General features: G+C 44.2%; 1 protein-coding gene and 1 non-coding gene across 2 annotated transcripts; one reads left to right on the plus strand and one right to left on the minus strand.

Moving 5' to 3' along the window:
* Positions 1-3,823: 3,823 nt before the first annotated feature.
* On the minus strand, positions 3,824-9,611 carry LOC147935501 (uncharacterized). Its single transcript, XM_087471049.1, has one exon. It carries the CDS (start codon positions 9,609-9,611, stop codon positions 4,083-4,085), a length of 5,529 nt encoding a protein of 1,842 aa, XP_087327175.1. The 3' UTR covers positions 3,824-4,082.
* LOC147935502 (small nucleolar RNA R71) lies at positions 8,995-9,101 on the plus strand. Its single transcript, XR_015573348.1, has one exon. It is a non-coding gene; the product is annotated as a small nucleolar RNA R71 (small nucleolar RNA).
* Positions 9,612-12,980: the final 3,369 nt, after the last annotated feature.

A 12,980-nucleotide genomic window follows, 5' to 3' on the forward strand; every position in this document is an offset into this window, starting at 1 on the left:
CTGTCTACCCAAAGAACATTCCAAACCGAAGTTGGTCCTATCTCTACCCTTCATCAGAAACATCATCTCAAACCCATTCTTTCACTCTTTATACTTGGTCTTAGGGGAAGTTCACTTATTATCATTCTAGCAGATTGGGAAATCTTTATTATCACTATGGTTCTTTTTCTTTTCTTCTAAGGACTCTAGACATCATAAGCATTTTTACTTTCTTTCCTTTGTCTAATCTTTTCGTTTTATGCCCAGAACCAATAACTCATTGTTTTGCTCAACCCAAATCCTTTACTAGACTTGTAAACCTTGAAAACACATCCCCCTCCTAAAGACTTTCTCCCCTTTACTTTCTGTTTACACTTCACTTTTCTGCACAAATCCATACCCAATACCCAAAATCGAGTTCTCACCTAGTCCTACTAGTCCGGATAACGCGAACTAGAACTACACAGGATCCTACTCTTGTCGGTTAGAACCTAACACTTTCTAACAAGCTCAACTCGGAAAAAGGCCTGACATTCAAGAATACAATTGGCTTGAAAGAACGGTTGGTTAAGGGTGCGGGGAACTGTTCCAAAGATGGGAATCAGCTACTTGGATCGACAAGGGTGGTAAAAATGTGAAAGACAATCCAAGTATGTATATGGTATCCATGAGTTCAACTTCAATGCATAACAGGATAATTGCAAGTCAGGATTAGGTTCAAGTAGATAGGGAATGATATCAATTCAAAACATGCTTCAATCTTAAATTTTCAAGTTCAATCAACAAGCATCAAAGAACTAAGAACAAGGGCCTTGATCCTATCCTATTGAATCCAACATGCTAACAAGGTTACAATCATCATCAACCCCTATGCTAAATGCAACAACCCTATATGAATAAACCTAGACTCAATCCTAATATGCAATTGCAAACTACATGAACACTCTGTTTTTGTGGAAATTTTCGAAATTTTTTTTTTCAAATTTTTTTATGGTTTTTCTATACAAATAGATGGATGCAGACTCAAACATGATATGATGCAAAGATTTGAAATAAGAATCACAAAACACGACATTAGATACATCATCTCAAACCCTCCCCCAAACTTAAAATACACAGTCTCCTGTGTAAGAAAAATTTGCTGGAGGATTTAAGAATCACAATACAAACAATGCAGAAATGAAATGGTATATACAAAGGAAGGTAGGAGTACCTCAGTAGTAGAAAAAGGAGTCTGAGCTCGCCCAAGGAGCTGGTGCGTGGTACTGGCTCTGTCCTTCACCGTGTTCGGGATCCGCAGGAGTGGTCCCACCTGGTTGGTCGACTTGTTGCTCAACCGCTTGAGTATTCTGATAAGTGCTCGGCTGCTCGTCGCACTGCATGTCGTCGACTCTAGACTCGCCATGGTCCGAGACCAATACTACCACATCCGTAGGCTGATAATCACCTTGCTGCCCAACTTGTTGCTCAACCTCTTGCTCAGCTTGAGCTGCAGAACGACGCGCTGATCGACGACTTGAGGAGGCTCTTGAACCACGCAAACCGCGTCCCCTTCTCTCCCTAGATTCATGTGATGAGTGGCGTGAAGGGACGGGAGAAGATGGGCGCTGTCGCGGCACATATGAAGATTGACGTGCGGGTGATGGAATCGGAGAAGGTGTTCGCTCTAGGTTCGCGGAAGGGCGTCCTGGCATTGGTATGGTATCCTCGGGGATGGACTTTGGGACCGCGGTTGTGGATGTCGAACAGCTAAACTTACGCATGAAGTTCATGACATTCTTGGTGAAACGGCTAAACGTTTTGTCTCTGGCTTTCCCCCATTGTTGCAGCAGGTTGAGTCTATGATGAGCGGCTCGATCCCCCTTGGACATTCTCGGATCCGAGTACTCCTCGAAGTGGAATTGCTCCGGGCGGTACTCCTCTGGGCGGTAGTCCTCTGTGTCTTCTTCCATTGGCTCCGCGCGTGTTTCCACAACGTCGACATGATCCTCTTCAGCTTCAGAGTTGTATAAGATTGTCGTAGGAGGGATAAACTCGATATGCTCTCCACCTAAGATTGTAGTCAACTCGACGCAAGGGAGGAGTAATCTCGAAGGTCCGACCGCAGGATGCACAAAATTGTAGAGCAACCTTCCATGCCTCAAACCCCAATCCAAAGTGCGTAGCTGTCGCAGGTAGCGGAGGTCTATCCAACGTGGTGGGTGCGCCTCAGAGTGTAGGGGGACGCCAGCAGCCTCAAGGAACCAAGTCACGATGCCTCCCATGCACATCACTCCGGGAGTGTGGTTGAGGCTTAGTCGCGAGACCCAATGCTTGTATGTCAGCATGTGGTTGATAAGGTAGAGCGAGACGGAAGCGTTGGATATGTCACCTTGCAGCGCGGTGCAATCCATGGCAGTGAATGAGAGTCCCTTAAGCGCCAAATCGATCATCTCTAGATCGCCATTCGTCATGTATCCTTTAATCTCTTTAGCGTAAAATGCATTGGTGACCGCCTTCTGGAAGTAACGCAACACTGGGCTCCGCATGTTCAGCGCTTTTGTCTTCGAGGAGGTGAATGTGGGTGCACTCCCAATCGTTGCCCAGAGTGCGGATATCTCATCCCGATCGAACTGCGGCGTAGTCCCTGTTCCGCTGGGAAATCCAAACATCTCTTCGACAGTTTTGAAACTGAGAGTGTAGAACTGGCCATGAACGCGAAATGTAATGTAGCCCAGACCTCCATCAGACATCATTCCCGGCTCATCCGCATACAGATGCGTCTCCAGAGTACAGAGGAACTGAATTGTCTCCTCCCTGTATCCGCTTTTTGGTGTGTTCATGATTCCCCCCAGATGGCACCGGCTAAACAGATACTGAACATCCTCCCAAATCCCAAGTTGCTGCATAGTCTCAACATGGGGATATCTTGTTCCCTCAAACTCCATCTGCTGGAACAGCTCGTAGTATTCCTTGGGAGTTAATTTCGTCTCAGTGCTCTTCCGTTTGACCGATTTTCTGGGAGCTGGTGTTGAGCGCAAAGCGGGTTCCTCCTGTTCATAATCGCTCCCGTCCTCCTTTGAGTGTGAAGCTTGTGCCGGTCGCTTCCCGCGACTCTTGCTCTTAGAGAGCGGTTTGGCCGGTCTGCTTGACCCAGCGCCTTGCGTAGGCGGCTTGGAAGTAGCAACACGTCCTGGAACCTGACAACCATACTTATCATACATCTCATCCCAAAAATTGTCAGACATTGCAAAGCTGAAACAATTCAAACTCAAAATCAAAGATTAGTAGGTTAGTGACCGAGCAATAATAAAAATCGCAAAAAAAATCAATGAGAGTGAGTGTGGCGCGAGACACACGCAGATTGCGACAGTAGCTCGGTCAAAACGCAGATTGCGACAGTAGCTCGGTCAACACGCAGATTGCAACAGTAGCTCGGTCAAAACGCAGATTGCGACAGTGGCTCGGTTGATGCCTCACGGAAGCGCGGGGTGAGACGGCGGTGATGAACGGGAGAGTGGAGCTTCGGCGAGAAGATGGAGAGTGAACTGCAGCAGGTCGAAGATGGAGAGTGAGCAGAGGTAATAGAACAAAGTGAGAACGTAAACAAAGAGTGATGAGGGAGTGGAATAATAATGGTCCTGAGGAGAGTATTTGTTTGGTAGGGGTGAAGAGTGAAGGGAGGGGAGAGTTGAATTTAAAGAGGAGAAAAGAAGGAAGAGTGGTGGAGTGATGGGAAGAAAGAAGACATAAAGTGATGTGTTTGTTGTGAGGGAACAAGAGAGGGGGGGAGTGAGGTGATTGAAGATAATAGAGGTTCACGTGGGAGGGGAAGCCAACAAAGAGGGAGATGCAAGTGGGTTGCTTTCTTTTCGTTTTTTCGTTTTTTTTTTTTTTTTTTTTTTTTTTTTTTTTTTTTTTTTTTCACTCCCTCTCCTTTTCACTCTGTTTTTCTCTGTATCCTCTATCTTTGTTGCACACACTCCCTTCTGTAGATTCCTGAACACAGAAAACCAAAAACAAAAATTAAAAACACAAGAATCCTAAAAATATTTACAGTGATACCTTTGGGACTTCCTCCCAAGTGAGCTTGTTTAAAGTCTCTAGCTTGACTTTTCAGCTTTTTATGCTTTTTGGGGTTCATGGAGGAGTACAGAAAACCCCTTTGGGCGGACTTGATCAGCTAAATATTTTTTTACTCTTTGGCCGTTTACAGTGAATTCGCTGCCATCCTTGTTCAGAAGAGTGATAGCTCCAAATGACAAAACGTCTTTGACTGTAAATGGTCCAGACCACCTAGACTTAAGCTTTCCAGGAAATAACTTAAGTCTGGAATTGAACAGCAAAACCTGATCTCCAGCTTTGAGCTCCTTGACAATAATCTTCTTGTCATGAAAATTCTTTGTCCTCTCCTTGTAAATCTTGGAACTCTCATAAGCATCAAGTCTTATTTCTTCCAACTCATGGATGTCAAGAGTTCTCTTAGCCTGAGCTGTGTCAATATCCAAGTTCAGCAGCTTGATTGCCCAAAGTGCCTTGTACTCAACCTCCACAGGGAGATGACATGCTTTACCATATACCAACTGAAACGGTGTTCTGCCTATTGGCGTCTTGAACGCTGTTCTGTATGCCCAGAGAGTCTCGTCCAACTTGACAGACCAATCTTTCTTCGAGACTCCAACAATTCTTGACAAGATACCCTTGATCTGTTTGTTCGAAACTTCAACCTGACCGCTGGTCTGAGGGTGATACGCAGTAGACACTTTGTGCTTGACCCCATACTTTCTCAGCATGCTCTCAAAAACTTTGTTGACGAAGTGAGTTCCACCATCACTGATCACCGCTCTAGGTATCCCATACCTTGGAAAGATTATACTTTTGAACAGCTTCAGAACAACCTTGTGATCATTGGTGGGGCTGGCTATGGCTTCGACCCACTTAGAAACATAATCAACTGCCACCAAGATATAGACATTCCCATTAGATGGGGGGTTGAAAGGACCCATGAAGTCTATCCCCCAGACGTCAAATATCTCCACTTCCAGGATTGGATTTTGGGGCATCTCGTTTCTCCTTGTGATGTTGCCCATCCTCTGACAAGCGTCACACTTGGTGATGAAGTTGTGAGCGTCTTTGAACAAGGTTGGCCACCAGAGACCTGCTTGGAGAACCTTCTGAGCTGTCTTGAATGTGGCGAAATGACCTCCGTAGACGGAACCGTGACAATGCTCAAGCACTCCCTGCACTTCCCCTTCTGCTATGCATCTTCTGAACAGACCGTCAGAACCTCTCTTGTACAGATAGGGTTCATCCCAGAAGTAGTGGTTGACCTCTCTGAAAAGCTTCTTCTTCCTGTATGGATCCATGTCATCAGGAACTTCTCCACATACCTTGTAATTCACAACATCTGCATACCAGGGTGCAGTCTCAGAAGTGATTGCCATGCATCTGATTTTGAGGTTCTCAACCCCTGTGTCATGCATCCGCTCACAAACCTGGGCTACCAGAAGTTGTTCCTCAAGCAGGATCCATCTCAGCAGTCTCGGTTTGGTATCCTTCTTCGAGTAGATGTGTCTCAGAGCGGCATGATCGGTATACACAATGACCTTCGAACCTACAAGATAACTCCTGAATTTCTCGAATGCAAACACAACTGCTAGGAGTTCCTTCTCTGTGGTAGCATACCTTCCCTGGGTCTCGTCCAAGGTGCGACTTGCGTAGTAGATGACATGAAGCTTCTTGTCAATACGCTGTCCCAGAACTGCTCCAACTGCAAAGTCTGAAGCATCACACATGATCTCAAAAGGATGATCCCAATTCGGAGCTTGCACTATGGGTGCTGAAACCAAGGCCTCCTTGATCTTGCTGAAAGCTTCCAAACATGCTGCATCAAATTCGAACTCAACCTCCTTGCACAACAACCTTGTCAAAGGTCTTGCAATTTTTGAGAAGTCCTTGATGAATCTCCTGTAAAACCCAGCATGTCCCAGAAAACTCCTGATGTCCTTCACTGTCTTAGGCTGTTGAAGCTGAACCATGACCTCAATCTTAGCTTTGTCAACCTCAATCCCTTTCTCAGAAATTTTGTGTCCCAGAACAATCCCTTCTTCAACCATGAAATGGCACTTCTCCCAGTTCAGCACCAGGTTCGTCTCCTCACATCGCGTCAATACCCTGCACAAATTTAACAAACAGGAGGAGAAAGTGGAACCGTATACAGAGAAGTCGTCCATAAACACTTCCACCGACTCCTCAATTAAATCCGAGAAAATTGAAGTCATGCACCTCTGAAAGGTGGCAGGAGCATTGCACAAACCAAATGGCATGCGTCTGTAGGCAAATGTGCCATAGGGACAAGTAAAGGTTGTCTTTTCCTGATCATTTGGGTGAATAGGGATTTGGAAGAATCCACTATACCCATCAAGGAAACAATAATAGGGATGACTAGCTAGTCTTTCCAACATTTGATCAATGAAAGGCAAAGGAAAATGATCTTTCCTAGATACAGCATTCAACTTCCTATAATCTATACACATCCTATGTCCTGTGATGGTTCTAGTTGGGATTAACTCATTTTTGTCGTTTTTGATCACAGTTATGCCTCCCTTCTTAGGTACACAGTGCACTGGAGATACCCAAGTACTATCAGAGATAGGATAGATAACTCCAGCATCAAGCAGTTTTAGGATTTCTTTCTTTACTACTTCTTTCAGATTAGGGTTCAATCTTCTTTGGGGTTCAATACTAGCATAAGACTCATTTTCAAGATTGATCCTATGTGTGCAAAGACTAGGTGAGATTCCTTTGATATCATCTAAAGAATAACCTATGGCCTTTCTAAACTTTTTTAGCTCAGTGACTAGCAACCCCAATTCATCATCACTCAACCTAGCATTCACTATGACAGGATAAGTAGAATTGGTTCCCAGAAAAACGTACCTGAGTCCGGAAGGGAGAGTTTTGAGTTCTACCTTCGGAGCTTTCAGTTCTGACCAGTCATCAGCACGGGAGTCTGGAATGATCGCGGTCGAGTGGGAGATATCACGTTCTGAACTCTCTGTCTCAACTGCACGTACCTCCTTTGCGTCAGATATCTGCTCGAATTCCTCTGATCCATCCGTTTCTCTGTGGGAATCTAGCATATTCTTGTAACAAGTTGTCTCCCCATGCAGGAACCCTTCTTCTCCATCCTTGGTTAGAGCAGTTTTGAGATGATCCTCCTCAGCTAGTTCCTCCAACAGCTCATCAGCCAACTTATCCATCTCTTCAATATAGAAGACTTGTCCTCCTATTGTTGGCTTCTTCAAAGTATCCTTGATATCAAACTTCATGATGAAGTCATCGCCCAGATTAAGATCAATCTTGCCATTTCTGACATCAATGATGGCTCCAGCAGTCGCTAGGAACGGTCTTCCTAAAATCAGAGGATCTTTAGGTTCTTCATCCATCTCCAGAACCACGAAGTCAGTTGGTACTTCCACGTCTCTGATCCTGACAGGTAAGTCCTCTAAGATACCATGTGGAAGTCTCACTGATCTATCTGCAAGGATGAGGGAGATGTCGCATCCCTTAAACCTTGTGAAACCCAACCTCTTAGCCACAGAGAATGGCATCAGATTCACTGAAGCGCCAAGATCACATAAGCACCTCTCAAAAGACATGGGTCCAATGGAGCAGGGAAGAGTGAATGATCCAGGATCTTTGAGCTTCTTGGGTACAACCTTCTTCTGGATGATTGCACTGCACTCAAGACTTAGTACCACCATGCCTTGAACTTCTTTTGATCTCTCCATCACCAAGTCCTTGAGGAATTTCTGGTAGTGAGGAACAAGTGCGAATGCATCTAGCAATGGCATTCTCAACTCAATCTCCTTGACTTGCTTTTCGAACAAGGCTTTGTACTTCTCAGTAAGCTGCTTCTTGAACCTCACTGGAAATGGTAGAGGAGGCTTGTACGGTGGAGGGATGAACTTCGCAGGTCTGTCTTCAGGAACAGCAGGCTCCTTAACAGCTTCAGGCTCGGATTGCTTCACTGGCTCGATTGGATCTTTGACTGCCTCGACGGGGTTCTCCATCTGAGTGTCATCCTGACCAAAATCCTCCCCATCTAATTCCGCACTGTCCTCAGTGACGTCTGGTACTCCTTGCCTGGGAGGCAATGTTTTCCCACTTCTTAGCGTAATGGCATTGGCAAACTCCTTGGGGTTCTGAACAGCTTTACCTGGGAATTGGCCAGGCTTTGGTGCAGAAGTAGAAACCGATTGGCCCTCCATGTACCTTATCTTCGAATTCAGAGTTTCGAATTTGACGGTCAGATCATTGTAGGAACATTCCATCCGCTGACTTAGGTCAGCGAACTTCTTTGCAGTATCCATGGAACCGCTAGCTTGACCCTGAAGAATTTGTTGCATCATATGCTTCAGTTCTTGATCTGGGGTTGGTGTAGGCTGAACTGGTTGAGGGCGGAATCCTGGCGGTGGTCCCGAGGGAGCTTGGTAACCCTGCTGGAACTGTTGTTTTGGAGCGAATCCCGGATTGTAAGGCACAAAAGGTTTTTGTTGCCCTTGCTGTTGTTGTTGAGGAGGGTACACCTGATCTTGTGGATTAGCAACATTGGTACTTCGGTAAGACAAATTGGGATTCGTCTTGTAGGGGTTGTAACCTTTGTTGTAGCCACCCTGATTCTGAACATAGCTGATCTCTTCACTCTGCTCACCCTCCCCATCTGGAACTTGGAAAGGGTCGTCCTCAGAGACGAAGTGGACGCTCCTCTGCTGGCTCAGCAAGATACGGTCAAGCTTCTCATTTACATTCTTGAGGTCCTTCTTGTACTTCTCTTCAGACCCAGCGTCGCCGCGAAATGTGCGGTCATAATCCTCATTGTAGTTGCCGTCTGACTGGGCGAGATTCTCAACCAATTGCCATCCTTCCTCAACCTCTTTGTTCAAGAAATTACCGTTGGAAGCAGTGTCAAGCAGCATGCGGATTTTTGGAAGTACACCACGGTATAGAGTGCTCAGCAGTGACTCGTTGCTGAAACCATGGTGTGGACACTGGCTGTGGTAACCCTTGAAACGCTCCCAGGCTTCACAGAATGATTCTGAGCTCCTCTGAGTGAAACTGGAAATCTCATTCCTGAGACGTGCCGTTCTGGAGTTAGAGAAAAACTTGGCCAAGAATGCCTTCTTGCAGCCATCCCAGGTGGTGATTGAGCCCTTGGAAAGGTTTTTCTCCCATTGATGAGCCTTGTCTCCCAGGGAGAAAGGGAAGAGGCGCAACTTGTAACCATCCTCACTCACGCCGTTGATCTTGGTGAGACCACAAAGACGGTCGAACTCGTCCAAGTGGTCGAGTGGATCCTCCATAGGCAACCCGTGAAACTTGTTTCCTTGGATCATGGTAATCAGACCACTTTTGATCTCGAAGTTGTTGTTCGGCACGGCGGGAGGGACGATTCCAGCACGTTGAGTGTGAGTGTTCGGTGCATCCCCAGCACCAATGTTTCGCGGTCCCTGATGTGGTTCATGCTGTTGGTCCATAGTGACGTGTGCGAGATGCTCAACGGGTTGACGAGCTTGTCGTGGGCGTTGCAACCGGTTGATTTCGTCGATCACAGGAAGGAGATTCTGATGCCCTCTTGATCTGGTGTGCATGCAAGGTTGCAATCAACAGGTTCCTGAGATGCAAAACAAACAAGCAAACAACCAAAACAAGTCAGTACTCAGAATGATAAGTGTAACAGAACTTAATCTTGCAAAACTTGAAATCTCAAATGTAACAATACGAATCCCAAATGGCAACGGCGCCAAATTGATACTAAGATTTTTGTGTCTCCTAGCAGGTTCAATTAACCTTAAGTGTTGTAGTATTTAAGGTGTCAATCCAAATGGGATGTTGCTAGCAATCAAGATGCAATCAAGGAATCACAAGTTAAGCCAATTCAAAGAGTGTTTTTATCTAAGAGTCCTAGAATGATCAAAATGCGAAATGGAAATGAGTCACAGAACAAGAAACAAGAATGCATGACAAGAAGCGAAAGTGAATAAAAACGCAAACGATTCTAAGCATGAACAAACGAAACAGTTCCAAGAATGTAATAAAATCAGAAAGAAAGAAGTCCTAAGGATGGGGTAATTGATGTCGGTGGAGTATTCTAGTCTAAGGAGTGTTTAACATACCATAAGCAAAGTATCCCTAAACAATGAACATCACAACTTAGCTAATCCAATCTCTTGGCAAAAGCTACTCAGACGCAACCACTTCCATACCTAGCTCTCGCTAGAGAAACGTGGTCGAGCAGGCATGACAGACAAGTTCATTCGTGTCAACAAACATCCTAGACAACTAATCTCTTAGGCTAGGAACGTAAGTCTCTGGCACTAGTTGGTCAGACATTTCATCAAACACCTTTTGGGTGCGGAAATGTCTCGAACCTAGTTCCAATTGATCAGAGAGAAACAAGTAATTCTAACTCTAGTCCAGAAGGGAATTTTACAATCAAAGCTTAAACACTCTACATCCTAAGATCCTCCACCTAATCTATCCCATCCTCAGGAACTACCACACTACTCAGATCCGAAAATCATAGTCAAGGATGCAAACACAGAAATCATTGAATCAAGCATAATAAGATAGATAAAAATAAGATTAACAACTTTGTAGAAGGAATCAAATGGAAAATCTCAATAAATCTCAACGATATCGGAATACAAGTCTGAGAACGTGTTTTGGATGCTAGGTTAAAAACCTTCTGGGAACGAAAACGAGATTAAAAGATAAGATGTCTCCGCAAAGACTTAACAAAATGTATATATAGTAGTCCAACATGGAAAGCCCTAAAACTTAAAACGACAAGGTAAAGCGTCGGTTCGGTAATCTCCTGAAGCATGTGAAACCAAACGTCTTTCTTCCCGACATGTGCGATCAAGTCCATGTGCGTCGAATGGAATCCAATGTCATCATAGCTCGGATGGAAGGCTGAGGAGCATGGCTTGGACGGATAGCTCGGACGGAACGGAGATGGTGACAATGGCTCGGACGAGACGGAGATGGTGACCATGGCTCGGACGAGAATGAAGATGGTGACCATGGCTCGGACGAGAATGAAGATGGTGACCATGGCTCGGACGAAACGAAGATGGTGACCATGGCTCGGACGAGAATGAAGATGGTGACCATGGCTCGGACGAAACGAAGATGGTGACCATGGCTCGGACGAGAATGAAGATGGTGACCATGGCTCGGACGAGAATGAAGATGGTGACCATGGCTCGGACGAGAATAGCTTCCAACGTTTCCTAAATACCTGAAATACTCCAAAATGCACAATGTATGCAAGGATGATGCAAGAGCTACCTAGACGTGCAAAGTGTATAGAAAAAACTAGAAAACGATGCAAACCAATGAGTTATCCTAGCTAAATGCATGATAAAAATAGGCTAAGGAGAGACAAAATATAGACATATCAACAATGAAGCAAAACTAAGGGATTTGGCGAGTGAAAGCTGGCGTTTGAGGTTGTGCATGCGGGAGAAGTTTGGGAAACGACGAGCGAGTTGGCTGTGTAACGACGAGGAGAGGGTGACGAAACCGAAGAAAGAACATGGTTCGGGTTTATCTTTCGATTTGAACCAAGCCGCTGATACGGATGATGGTTCTCATAACACAAGCGATCTAACAACAGATAATGACCAAGAAGAGCAAGGCTTTAGTGGAAAGCTGTCGCTGCAGTGCGTTCCTTTTGCGTTCCATGATTTGGTCAGCCGTGTAGACGATGCGGTAGCATTCCGAGCGGTTGATTTCGGAGCTGTGAGACGGAGAATCACAGAAACATTATCCGAGAGATTCGCTACAACCGTGGGCGAATCGTTATCGATAGAGGTGGAGGACGAGGCGCTTCAGAGAATCTTGAGCGGAGTGTGGTTAGGCCAGACAGAGCTAGAGGAATGGATAGAAAAGGCGATTGTTCCGGTGTTGAGCCAGCTCAAGGCTCGAGTGTCGTCTTCTGGTACTTACGGTGACCGTACAGTAGCTCGACTGGAGCTAGATGAAGATTCCAGTGAACGTAACGCCGGTGATTTACTGCCGACAAGTATTACATTGGCAGTATGAATGAGTTTGAGAACAGAGATGGAGTTTTTGCTGTTGCATTAGACTGTGGAAGGGCAGGGATGTAAATATGTCTCAACTGGTTTTGGCGGGTGGGAAAAAGGGAAAACAGTTAGGGGTAAAAACAGTAAAAAAGGAAAGAAAGAAAGGTGTTTATAGTTCTTTTTGTTTTTTTTTTACTCCACAGTCTTAGTTTTGTTTTATCTTATGTTTATGTACGGGTAAAACGGGAGGGGTGATTTATGTAGCAATTATAGATATATTTATTTGATAGATAAATAATGAAAGATTAATAAAGTTTAAAAGTATTTATTATTTTCTTTCTCAGTTACAAAATTAATCTAAAGAAGTAGTAAAAGATAGATGCGTGAAACATTTGCATTTTCGTTAGTCGTCGTTTATGTCAATGGGACCATTTGATTTCTCGATTTAAGAAGTGTGTAAAAAATCTGTAATTGCTTAGTTTATTCTTGCATCTTTCCTATACAAAACGGAAAAATGTAAGAGAAAAAAGACAAAAATGGAAAGAAAAAGGCAATCAAAAAGTTTCCAAAAACAGAAAGATAACACACTTGAAAAGTTGAAAAAGATACCAAACTATATATTAAATTAAAAACAAAGTTTTGGTTCACTGGATGATGAACATTGCATGTGTGTCGTCATTTAATTATATACTATATATATCTTCAATTATTATTGTTGCATTATTGACCTTTTCCTCAAAAACTTTGTTTTCTTTTTTGTTAATTCTAATAAATTAATACTCGCTAGTAGTATTAAATTAATACTTTATCCTTAGAGCTTAACTGTTACAACTACAAAAAGGTATGACGCAAAAAAGTCTCACAGATTTTATATACTTTTTATTAAAATATACTATGATCTAACGTACATTATATGGTTGTTAATTGTTT

This window comes from Camelina sativa, chromosome 11, assembly GCF_030686135.1.
Source record: "Camelina sativa cultivar CO46 ecotype springtype chromosome 11, ASM3068613v1".
NCBI classification, from domain to species: Eukaryota; Viridiplantae; Streptophyta; class Magnoliopsida; order Brassicales; family Brassicaceae; genus Camelina; species Camelina sativa.

Excerpts from the sequence above, each read along its gene's own strand:
- LOC147935501 (XM_087471049.1), bottom strand. The coding sequence starts at position 9,611 with ATGCACACCAGATCAAGAGGGCATCAGAATCTCCTTCCTGTGATCGAC.